The sequence below is a fragment of the Pituophis catenifer genome, unplaced genomic scaffold, assembly GCF_029215685.1.
Source record: "Pituophis catenifer annectens isolate HBS135680 unplaced genomic scaffold, rPitCat1.0.hap2 SCAF_1, whole genome shotgun sequence".
NCBI classification, from domain to species: Eukaryota; Metazoa; Chordata; class Lepidosauria; order Squamata; family Colubridae; genus Pituophis; species Pituophis catenifer.
Window position 1 is genome coordinate 331,910,974 of NW_027256881.1, and position 12,814 is coordinate 331,923,787.

A 12,814-nucleotide genomic window follows, 5' to 3' on the forward strand; every position below is an offset into this window, starting at 1 on the left:
CTGTTTTTTTATTAACTTTTCCATTTATTTTCCAAAGGCGAGCAGGCGGAAAATAACCCGGTTAGCGGTTAACTTATTATTAAACCCATTCTGGTTGCCTCTCCACCTGCGGGGATCGAACCTACTTCCGCTCTAGTAGCTGTAATAGATTGGCAGTTCGTACATGTGACTCGCTCTTGCTTCACACCGGCCGGTTTCGTTCGCCTCTTTCCTTCGCTCTTGGCTCTTCCTCTGTTGCAAAGAAGCGCAACCCTCCTCTAATCGGTGAGCAGCCCCGACAAAGGATAAGCTTTTGGGACAAGGGTTGAATCGAGATCTCCTTGCGCTTCTCTCCCTTTGGTGAGGAGCCGTAGGGTGCGCGGAGCTCAGTCTCGGGACTTTTGGGCAAAGTCCGAATTAGTTCCAGAAAGTGGAGAGGGGTTGTGGCTGGCCACTTATAGGTTCTTCTTCCCCCCCCCGTTAAATATTTTTTATTGTTTTATATCACATATTCCATTTCTATGTTGAACAGTGTTTTTTCTAGATGTCCAGTGTTAACATATAAACATCATAATTATTATAATCATATACATATACATACATACATACATACATACATACATACATATATATATATATATATATATATATATATATATATATATATATATATATAAACATATATGCGATAATAGAATAGAATCGATTTTTTTATTGGCCAAGTGTGATTGGACACACAAAGAATTTGTCTTGGTGCATATAGTCTCAGTGTACATAAAAGAAAAGATACTTTCAGCAAGAATCATAAGGTACAACATTTAATGATAGTCATAGGGTACAAATAAGCAATCAGGAAACAGTATCAATATAAATCTTAAGGATACAAGCAACAAAGTTACAGTCATACAGTCATAAGTGGAAGGAGATGGGTGGTGGGTGGGTAATATCAATCGTTATTGAAAAGTATACTATCTTCCATTATAGTATCAATTATATACCCATCAAAATATTTACTCATCAGTTTTTCTTTCTCATGTAATCCATATTTCACATAAATCCACTCCTATAACCTCAGTATCTGTCAATTAGCCATTTATAGAATAGTTCCCATGTTATAAAATACCCTGAGTCTTCTTTTCCTTTGATTTTTAGGGTTAACCTATCCATTTCTGCACATTCCAGAATTTTCTTCTTCTTCATAGGTGCATGTTTCCTCTCGCGCAGTAGAAAAAAAGTTGTCCCTTTGGGCATGAGCAGAGGGTACCTGGGTGCTTGTGTCCCAAAATATACAATGAGGGCCTTGTTCACAAAACTGCGGTGCCTTCCTAGTTATTGTCTATTGCAGTGCTTTTTAAACTTATTTCTCTCAAAGCCCCTTTCCTCTTTTTAAAAATTACAGAGGATCCCCAAAGGGCTTTTGTTTCTATTGATCAATGTTTGTCATATCGGGGAGAGATGGGCGGGAAACAAATTTAATATATTAAAATTTAAAATGGATGCACTGGCTGTCATGATTGCTTCTCTTTCATTTGATGGGATTTTAATAATGTAATTTTTCAACCTAGCTGGCAAATAATTTTGATTTTAAGGACCCTGAAAGGGCCTTGGGGATTCTCAGGGGTCCTAGGAGTACACTTTAAGAAATGTTGGTCTATTGGAATTTATAATCTCCTGTAATGATTTAACAAGTCCTTCAAAATCTGAAACTGTGTCCAGGAAGGTCTATACATTATAACAAGATTAAATTGCTGACTTTGTATAAAAAAGAACACCGCTTGGAGGCGGGGGGGCAAAAGCCCTACTAAGCAAGTATATACAAAAAGTATGAAGGCTATTGCTTAACGCATTGTAAGCCGCCCTGAGTCTCCGGAAAAGGGCGGCATATAAATCGAACCAATAAATAAATTGCAATAGCATAGCTGAATTTGAAAAGTACTGTATGTTTGGAGATTGGAAAGCATGGGGTAAATCCTTCCCTTGCTGTACAGCAAGTGGGGACTCTGGAGATGCTGCTCCTCCTAGCACTCCCCAGAGGGAAAACTCTATGCATTGGTTTTACCTAAATTGTCTACAGGTGTCAACAGGTAATCCTTGATTAGCAACCACAATTGGGACTGACAATTCGATCGCTGAGTCAAACCACAACCGTGCATATGATCTTACTTCAACTTCCCTTTGCTTTAGAGTAGAGTAGAGTAGAGTAGAGTAGAGTAGAGTAGAGTAGAATAGAATAGAATAGAATAGAATAGAATAGAATAGAATAGAATAGAATAGAATAGAATAGAATAGAATAGAATAGAATAGAATAGAATAGAATTTTTTATTGGCCAAGTGTGATTGCATACGCAAGGAATTTGTCTTGGTGCATACGCTCTCAGTGTACATAAAAGAAAAGATACGTTCATCAAGAATCATAAGGTACAACACTTAATGATAGTCATAGGGTACTAATAAGCAATCAAATCATATTAGGAAACAGTCAATATAAATTGTAAAGATATAAGCAACAAAGTTACAGTCATACAGTCATTAGTGGAAGGAGATGGGTGATAGGAACAATGAGAAGATTAATAGTAGACCCTGTGAGGGTCGTAAATGTGAAGGCTGATCACCAACTTACTTTTTTTTCACTGTGGTAACTCTGAACAGTTGCTAAATGAGGACTATTTAGTGGCTTTAATCTTCAGGGAACCCACTCTTAATCATTCAGAACAAATCCTTTGGGGGACTTAATTCAGGAGAAGATATATAGAATTACTTAAAGTGTGGAGTGAATGGATAACAGACACAAATGTGCTTGGCCCTCCGAAACATGCTTTTTTTTTTCATTTTGCTGCAGTTCCCTTTCACCTCATTCTTGGTACTAGGAGAACAGCCATGCTTGCTCAGGGCAGAAAAATTTTCTCTGGACTTTCTGTCTACTGGAAGCCTCTCTTCAAAGGCCGCCTCCTGCTTGTAACCAACACGGTCAGCTGTGGTGGACTTCTAGCTGCAGGAGACGCACTTCGCCAATCCTGGGAGATAAAGAAGGACTCTAAACGGAAATGGGATCGTGTCCGGACAGGTCAGTTTATGTCATGTTAGCTGCTAGTTTTACCTTTAAAATACTTCCTGGGTTGACATTGAGATATCTCTAGGATCACTCAGTTTCAATCTGCTTGAATGAAGAGCTCTCCAGCAAAATCTCTTACTAGACCCCATTTCCAGTAAATCAGGAGGATGAAGGCCTCAAATGTTTTTTTGTAGTACCCTGTTTTCCCGAAAATAAGACATCCCCTGATAATAAGCCCAATCGGGCTTTTGAGCACATGCGCTAAACTAAGCCTGCCCCCGAAAATAAGCCCTCCCTGAAAATATTTAAACGCAGAGCTGGAAATAAGGTAAGATGGGAAGAGGAGACCCAACTTGCTCCATGTGCCCCAAAATAATAAGACCTCCCCAAAAATAAGACCAAGCGCATATTTCGGGGTTCAAAAAAATATAAGTCAGGGTCTTATTTTCGGGGAAACACGGTAGCAGTACCGACATGGAACTTCTGCCCCCTGACATCTGCTGAATGCCTACTTTGCTTGGTTTCAGGACATTTTTATTTATTCATTCAATTAAGAAGTATCAGACAAGAAAATATCAAATAGCTTATGAATGACTGTTAGTATTAGAAGTATTTGGTTATCGATAGTGGAGTTAAGGTTTCAGTGGGGGAGGTAGTACTTTGAGGATAAGTAGATTAATCTAGTTTATGTCTGACTAAATGAAATACCTTGTATTTTGCTCTGGGAAGTCGGGGGAGGAGGGTGGGATGAAGTGGGGTAAAGGGTGGGGGGAACGGGGGGGAAATTTTTTTCTTTTTTGTAAAACTTTTCAATAAAAAAAAAATTAAGGGATTAAAAGTAAAGATAAAGGTTCCCCTCGCACATATCTGCTAGTCATTCCCGACTCTAGGGGGCAGTGCTCATCTCCATTTCAAAGCCGAAGAGCCAGCGCTGTCCGAAGACGTCTCCATGGTCATATGGCCGGCATGACTAAATGCCAAAGATGCACGGTGGTCCCTGTTTTCCTACTTGCATTTTTTATGTGCTTTTTGAATTGCTAGGTTGGCAGAAGCTGGGACGAGTAATGGGAGCTAATTAAGGGATACAGGGTCGTAAAAAGGGAGATTCTATTCAATTTGTGTTGGCACTTGTCTTACATGTATGACTCTGGGTGACTCACATAATTAAAAGCAACTCCTGCAAACAATAAATAGAATACAAATTAAATGAGAACAAATTTTTAAAAACTGAATTAAAAGCCATAAACAGCAGGAAACTACAAGTCATATGTCACTCAACACAAACATTCCAGCAGGCTTCACACCACAACTGGATCCCCCAAGCACAAGAGCAACATCTGTCTTCAGAGTCCTCCAAAAGGCAAGTAGGGTTGGGGCCAGTCTAGACTCCATGGTGGGGGGATGATGCTCCAAAGGGCATGGCAGAAAAGGCTCTCTTCCTGAGTCCCACCAAATGACATGCCTTAATATATAGGACCTATAATATACCTCTTCTGCTGAATCTGATGGGACGAGCAGATGTAATTGTTTGAGATGGCCTTTGAGTTATAGATGCAATCTTCTGTTTCTATTGCTTTTTGATTGGTTGTTTTATTATTTTATCCATACTGCAGTTATTTACTATGCTGTAAACTTATTTATACCATGGATGGTTTATTGTTGAAACTGTAACTGGCTGAGTCTGGTTCAGTATATAAAAAGCAGAATAAATAAAGTGATTCTTCTAATTGTTGGAGAGTTGGTCCAAAAAAAAAAAAAAAGGATCTTCCATTTGGGATGGACATGGAATAAAGTTATATTCTTTTGGTGTAAAATTTACCATTACTAAATAATGAATTTAATTCTTTTCAAATTAGGCTGTTTTTTTTTATTTATAGGACTGAATCTCAAGCAATCCTGTAAGAAACTTCTTATCTACTTAATTTTAGCTGCTAAAATTATAATTGCCCAATAGATAACATAATAAATGAGTTGTGGATTAATAAGGCCTCTTCAGTTTGCTACATTAGGAAAAAATATCACAGAGTTAAAATAATTAAACATTGGAGGCAGGATTCACTATTCAAATTAGGATGGTTAAAAATTTATATAGTTAAATAGCTATAAAAGTTTTATAGTAAATAGCTATAAACTATAACATGGCAATATGTTAAATATATAGTAAATTTGTAAATACATACAGGTAGTCCTTGACTTACAACAGTTCATTTAGTGACTGTTCAAAGTTACAACAGCACTGAAAAAAGTGACTTGGGACCATTTTTCACAGTTACAACTTTGCAGCATCCACGTGATCAAAATTTGGACACTTGACAACTGGTTCATATTTATGACGGATGCAGTGTCCCTGTGTCATGTGATCACTTTTTGCGACCTTCTGACAAGCAAAGTCAATGGGGAATCCAGATTCACTTAACACCCAGTTACTGGGTGTTACTAACTTATCAATTGCAGTCATTCACTTAACAACTGAAGCAAGAAAGGTCGTAAAATGGGGCAAAACTCACTTAAATGCCTCACTTAACAATAGAGATTTTGGGCGCAATTGTAGTTGTACCTGTCTCTAATGGGTAGTCCTTGGCTTATGACCACAGTTGAGCCCAACACCTCCATTGCTAAGCAAGACAGTTGTTAAGTAAGCCGCATCTCATTTTACAACATTTTTTGCCATGATTGTTAAGAAAATCATAGCAGTTGTTAAGTGAATCGTATGATCATTACGTGAATCAACCTTCCCACAATGAGTTTGCTTGTCAGAAGCTGGCTGGGAAGGTCACAAATGATGATCACATAACCCTGTGACAGTACAAAGAGTGCAGAGAAGAGCAACAAAGATGATTAGGGGACTGGAGGCTAAAACATAAGAAGAACGGTTGCAGGACCTGGGTATGCCTAGTCTAGTGAAAAGAAGGACTAGTGGGTGACATGATAGCAGTGTTCCAATATCTCAGGGGCTGCCACAAAGAAGAGGGAGTCAAGCTATTCTCTAAAGCACCTGAGGGTAGGACAAGAAGCAATGGGTGGAAACTAATCAAGGAGAGAAGCAATTTAGAACTAAGGAGAAATTTCCTGACAGTTAGAACAATTAATCAGTGGAACAACTTGCCTGCAGAAGTTGTGAATGCCCCAACACTGGAAATTTTTAAGAAGATGTTGGATAACCATTTGTCTGAAGTGGTGTCGGGTTTCCTGCCTGGGCAGTGGGTTGGACTAGAAGACCTCCAACGTCCCTTCCAACTCTGTTATTCTATTCTGTTCTACAACTATCATAAATATATATCAGTTGCCAAGCACCCATCTTGGCCATCAGGCTACTGCAATGAGGATAAGTGTGAAAACCAGTATAAGTCACTGTTTTCAGTGCCATTGTAACTTCAAATGGTCACTAAATGAATGATTGTAAATCGAGGATTACTTATACTTTGTAGTAGATTTTTAAAACATTTTCTCTTATTTATGCATCATGGATTTTTGTTATTTGATGATGAATCTCTTATGTTTTGCTAATGGAGTAAATTTCTTCCTTCAGCACGAATGTTCACCATCGGCTGCACTATGGGCCCAATGATGCACTACTGGTACCTGTGGCTAGACAGGGCCTTCCCTGCTGCTGGCTTCAGCGGCATCAGGACCGTCCTGAAAAAAGTTTTCATTGATCAGATCGCTGCCTCCCCAGTCTTCGGGGTTTGGTATTTCATAGGTAAGACTAAATTCCTGAAGCTGCAAGACAATTTCTATTCTTTTGAGGGCAAAAATGAATGGGAAAATACATGGGCTTTTGCTACAGATCTTGTGTGGGGGTAGCAGAAACAGAGGGTGTGGCATTTCTGTTGTCCCTTCTGTGCTTGGCTTCCTCTGAAAAATATACAGTTCCTTTAGTTCCCAGTAGCCAAAGAACATCCCCCATATTGCCATCTGCCTTGTTATTATCTGCAGGGCTTGGATCTTTAGAAGGACAGACTCTGGAGCAAAGCTGGCATGAATTGGAGGAGAACTTTTGGGAATTCTACAAGGTAAACTTAATTTTTGTCCCCTACTTTCTGATCCAGAGTTTGTAGATGGAATTAACTAACTTAGTCTTTTTCTGTTTGCAGATGGACTGGTGTGTGTGGCCACCAACACAGCTGATCAACTTTCTGTTCCTGCCACCCACGTATCGAGTGATTTACATGAATGTCGTCACGCTAGGATGGGACACTTACCTATCATACCTTAAACATCGTGTGAGTAGGAGTCCTTAAAATAATTGGCGTCAGAAGTACAGGCAGTCCTCAACTTGCAACAGTTGATTTAGTGACCATTCAAAGTTACAATGGCACTTTAAAAAGTGACTTATAACCATTGCAGCATCCCCATGGTCACGTGATCAAAATTCAGACACTTGGCAATTGACTCATATTTATGACGGTTACACTATCCTGGGCTCATGTGATCATTTTGCGACCTTCTGGCAAGTAGAGTCAATGGTGGATCCAGATTCACGTAACAACCATGTTACCAACTTAACAACTGCAATGTGGTGAGAAAGATTGTAAAATGGGGCAAAATTCACTTAACAAATGTCCCACTTAGCAGCAGAAATTGTGGTTGTTAAGTCGAGGACCATCTATAATTCAGATTAAAACACAGGGTGGAAATGAATGTAAAGTTGTGTTGAGTAAGCCCTTTTCTCTAGCCTTTTTTTACCATAGCTGGTAACAAGTCAATGTGAGCCTCTCTGTATTCAGATCCTGTGGTCTACTATTAAGCAGCATCCTCAAAAGGAATAGGTATCACTGGTTATGTTAGGAAGGTTTGTTAATTGGGCACCATTGGTCTTCCTCTGATAATCTCTGAAAAGATACAGTAACATTTTCCTCTCTACCCCCATTTTAATGGCTTGTTTTGTTTGGCTTAGAATGTTGTGTAAACAACTACAGGTAGTCCTTGACTTATCACAGTTGGGACCAGAATTTCCATTGCTAAATAAGGCAGTTGCTCAGGGAGTCACACTCAATTCTGTGATGGTTGTTTTTTTTTTTTTTGTTTTTGCTTTAATTTATATGCCGCCCTTCTCCGGAGACTCAGGGCGGCTTACAATGCGTTAAGCAATAGCCTTCATACTTATGTATATTTATACAAAGTTAGCTTATTGCCCCCACAATCTGGGTCCTCATTTCACCTACCTTTGAAAGGATGGAAGGCTCAAGGATGAGTCAACCTTGAGCCTGGTGAGATTTGAACTTGCACTAATTGCAAGCAGCAGATGTTAATAACAGTGCTTTAGTTCACTGTACTACAGGCTCTTTGTTAAGCAAATCACTGTACTACAGGCTCTTTGTTAAGCGAATTATGCCATTGTTAAGTAAAATCATGCAGTTATTAAGAGAATTTGGCTTCCCCCGTTGAGTTTGCTTGCTGGAAACTTGCTGGGAGGGGCATAAATGGCAATTGCATGACTTCAGGACATTGCAACTGTCATAAATATATGCCCTAATTTCAATCATGTGATCGGGGGATGCTACAATGATGGTAAGTGTGGGAACCAGTTATAAGGCACTTTTTTTCGTGCCGTCATAACTTAGAATGGTTGGTAAACAAATGGTTGTAAGTCAAGGATTACCTCTATGGAGCTTGTTTTTAATTAAAAACATGATTTCTAGCTTCATCTGATAACAATATTTTTAGCCAGTAATGATTTATTCAACAAACTAAGATTTAACCAAGTGGCTTTTGTGAACCCATTCCCTGGTAATGATTCCTGGACTATTCAGTAGTTTTCTCTGAATGACTTCTTCATAGATTGAATTTCAGAAGTCAAAAATGGAGAAAAAAACAAACCCAAGTGGCTTGATAAACTTCAAGTTTACCAAGCTAAATGTATGTTAATTTTTGTTTTGTTTTGTTTAGAATAAAAAGCCAGCGCTCAGCCAGGACGAAGACTCTAAACCTTGCACTTCTGAGATCCAGACTACTGGGTGAAAAGTGTGAATAACCAAACTACTTTTTAAAAACTCGAAGCAATCTAGCATCTTTTTTTTTTTTTTTTTTGTGGAAAAATACTATTTGAATTCTTCTATGTGGGAAATGGTGCCTGAATGAGTCTGTTTTCTGCAAGCAATTCTGATTTTCCTTGTCAAAAACTCAGTAACAGGAACGAGACTGAAGGCTCAAAGCACTTTTCCTTTGACAGCCTGAAGCAGCAACCAACATCCAGGAAGCAGAAATGCTGCCCCTTAAAAGTGCCAAATTATAGATTTTTCTAATTTATTTATTTATTAATTTTGTATCGCCTCAATCTCGTGATTTTGAATGGTGTGCAAGAATCCCAACAGTGATCTTAAAATCAATCGTGTCAACAAAAACAGAGACAAAGAAAATACGCCCATCTTCCTTCTCAGAGGAATCAGGAAAGTTTTCCAGAGCTTCCTAAAAGCCAAAAATGAAGCATCAAGTGTATTTCCAGGGAAGGTTTATTCCATAGAGGAGTGTTTCTCAACCTCAACAGCATTAAGATGAGTGGACTTCGACTCCTAGAATTCCCCAGCCAGCAACGAGATGTGGCCATATTTGAGAACCGTTGATTGTCTTCGGATGGTTCAAATTAGCAACTCAGTTCGTTCTTTGGAGGATGAATACATCTATTTTGGAAATAATAACTATTTAGATAACAGGAGAGTCAGACAACCTAAGAAATGGAGAAGAAAAAAAAAAGGGGGAAATTCATTTTGGTACCTGGAAATGAGTGGTGAAATGTAAAATTTGTTACTACCGGTTCTGTGGGTGTGGCTTGGTGGGGGGGGTGTAATGTGACTAGGTGGGCGTGGGCAACTTTTTTTTTTTTTTTTTACTTTTAAAAGCATTTTAAAAGCATTTTAAAAGTAAGTAAAACGATCCCAGCTGAGCCGCTCGATCATCAGAGGCTTTTTTACTTTTAAAAGCATATTTTCAGCCGAAGAAAAAATACTTTTAAAAGTTAAAAAAAAAAGCCTCTGATGATTGCGCGGCTCAGGTGGGCTTGGGGGGGGGGCAAGGATTTTTGCTACCGGTTCTCCAAACCACCCGCCGCCATCGCTACTGGATCGAGTGATCCGGTCCAAACCGGGAGCATTTCACCCCTGCTGTAAACTCACAGCATCCTTTACAGAACATGTTGCCAGAGGGGATGGATTTGGGCAGCCTATACATTTAATGAATATATCTTTAAAAAATAACAAACAAGCTTGAGAGCAACTTTATCCCACAATTGTGTTGGAAGATTAAATATGGGGAACTAGATTGTGTCCTTATTGTTATGCTCACAAGCAGTGCCGCAGAAGGTAAAATAAAAAAAGGCCTTAAAACCAAGAGCGAGTGACCAAATGACTCGGCATAGGAATTTTTCAATTCCCTATTTTTTCCTTCAGTGGATTAGAGAAATATATCAGGGAAATGTTTGCTTATGATATATTCAGACTTTTATTGAAATTATTCTTCATCTTATCTCCTATATTTGCTGCATAGGTAGATCAAACTGCCAGGGGTGATTGTGTGGGACATTAGGGTTGCAGTAAATACAATGATATCTATGGAGATTCTCAATCATCTCAAAAGTGCGTTTTCCAAAAGGCAACTGGACTTTCTTGGTGTTTTTGTTTTTTTTTTAAACGTTTCGCTTCTCATCCAAGAATGAAGTAGCTTCTCGGATGAGAAGTGAAATGTTTTCAAAGTACTAAAACCAAGAAAGTCCAGTTGCCTTTTGGAAAAAGCTCCTTTGGGATAAATATGCTGATGTTACCTAGTTCTCTGTATCTTGCCACTCAACATCAGAGAAATAGCACGGACCCATGAAAATGGCAGGATCCTTGGTGCTCTCTGACCTTGGTGGTTTTCATCAGTGGCCTGACGATGTTATCTAATTTGGTAATTAAATGTCTGCAAGAAAACCAAGTTCAAAGAGCATCAATGACTCGGCAGTTTAACCCTGAACTACAAATATTCTCTTCTACGGGTACACTTGAAGATTGCTTAGTCAGTAATCGGCTGGATGAGGGAGAATGTATTGAAATGATATGCAGAGAAGATGGGTGCGCTATGGGTCAAGAAGAAATATGTTATAGTATTGTGATTTGGACTGGGCTGGATGGTGCTGCACTCCTTTCTAAAACAGCAGGTCCATAGATTATGTGTGATCCCCAGGAAATTGTCCAGAGAAATCAATGGTAAAAGATGCATTTCCACAATCATGCTAAGCGTATCGGTTGCAATTGTTTGTTGGCCAGCTGGATTGGGCTACAGTCATCCACATTTTTGTTGTATTTCATCTGATGTACAGGTAGTCCTCAACTTACAACCATTCATTTAGTGACTGTTCCAAGTTATAACGGCATTGAAAAAAGCGACTTGATGTTTTTCACATTCACGATCACTGCAGCATCCCCATATCATGTGATCAAAATTCAGATGCTTGGCAACTGACTCATATTTTTGAGATTCCCAGGTGTGTGTGTGTGTGTGTGTGTGTGTGTGTGTGTGTGTGTGTGTTGATCCTCTTTTCTGACCTTCTGACAAAGTCAACGGGGAAGCCAGATTCACTTAACAACCATGTTACTATTTTAAGAACTGCAGCAATTCACTTAACCGTTAAGTGAGCATGGGGCAAAATTCACTTAACTGTCTTGCTTAGCAGTGGAACTTCTAGTCTCCGTTATGGTGGCAAGTCGAGGACTATCTGTATTTAGAGGCCACCTGAAAAAGTTCATAAGATTTTAAAGGTGATTTTGTAAATAGCCACCTGCAAGATTCTCTGCTATCAATGAACAGAAAGTCTCTAATGTATTTGGGAATAAATGTTTTCTAAATTAGAAAGTTTGATTGCTGATATTATTGTACCTGTCTCTTTCCTCTCAATAAATCTTATTAAAGACTGTCACCATCTTACCCGAAATGATTATTTTTGGTTGAGGCAACCTGCCACAAGGATACTTCTAAAGTCTCAATATTTCCACTCCCCGATTTCTCTAAAGCAGTTTAAAACAAACCTGCAATTTCCTTTGACAACCAGTCAAAACTGTAGGAAATATGTGCACGTATCATAAATCAATCCAGTATTTCCACCATACCCATAATTTTGTTCTGTCAAACAGTCACTTCCAGCTCATGATGGATATCATTTTAGCAGTAACTGAATATCCAATGGTATCGTAAGCACAAATAATAATTGTGTTTGCCTTCTGTGCTCTTCCCAAATAGCTTGTTGGATACATTCTGGATGCTGGGAATTGTGTTATCTTCCAGTAACTGGTCCCTCAGTTTTGTTTTTGTTTTTTGGCAGGACAGCAAAGTTGCTATTTTTTTTCCTCCAGTAATTTATAGTTGGTTGTGATTCTTCAATAACCTGCCCATTGGGTAACGTTTCTGGGCATGAACACACACCAAGATATAGTTCATGATATCACTAGGGTGTGCCAAGCCCCTCCTCCACAGGTAGTCCTTGACTTACAACCATAATTGTAATCGCTGGGAGGTGGAGCCAACCATCTGGTTCCGCCCCAGGCGCCTGATGGACCCTGAGAAGTTCTAGACAGAGTTTGGGATGATACCTCCCTCTCTCTCCCACCCCCCGGCCACGACCCTAGTGGATGCCTAGGATGAGGCTGCTGCCGGGGCTCTTGACCGGGTCATTCCTTTGCGGCCTCTGACACGTCGCAGATCCCAGTTGGTGCCTTGGCTTACCGCAGAGCTCTGGGGGATTAAGCGATGTAGGCGAGGCCTAGAGAGCCGTTGGAGAGCCAGTCGTTCCAAATCTGACCGGTCCCAGTTAAG

General features: G+C 39.4%; 1 protein-coding gene across 1 annotated transcript; it reads left to right on the top strand.

The window, feature by feature from the left end:
- The first annotated feature begins 119 nt into the window (after positions 1 to 119).
- Positions 120 to 9,779, top strand: MPV17L2 (MPV17 mitochondrial inner membrane protein like 2). Its single transcript, XM_070931752.1, has 6 exons — positions 120 to 264; positions 2,819 to 3,043; positions 6,561 to 6,731; positions 6,968 to 7,044; positions 7,126 to 7,254; positions 8,921 to 9,779. The coding sequence occupies exons 2-6, from the start codon at positions 2,857 to 2,859 to the stop codon at positions 8,990 to 8,992; spliced, it is 636 nt and encodes a 211-aa protein (XP_070787853.1). The 5' UTR covers positions 120 to 264; positions 2,819 to 2,856; the 3' UTR covers positions 8,993 to 9,779.
- The last annotated feature ends 3,035 nt before the right edge of the window (positions 9,780 to 12,814 follow it).

Coding starts and splice junctions, on each gene's coding strand:
- MPV17L2 (XM_070931752.1), top strand. CDS start 2,857: ATGCTTGCTCAGGGCAGAAAAATTTTCTCTGGACTTTCTGTCTACTGG. Junction 3,044..6,560: donor ATGGGATCGTGTCCGGACAG/GTCAGTTTATGT, acceptor TTCTTCCTTCAG/CACGAATGTTCACCATCGGC. Junction 7,045..7,125: donor ACTTTTGGGAATTCTACAAG/GTAAACTTAATT, acceptor TTCTGTTTGCAG/ATGGACTGGTGTGTGTGGCC.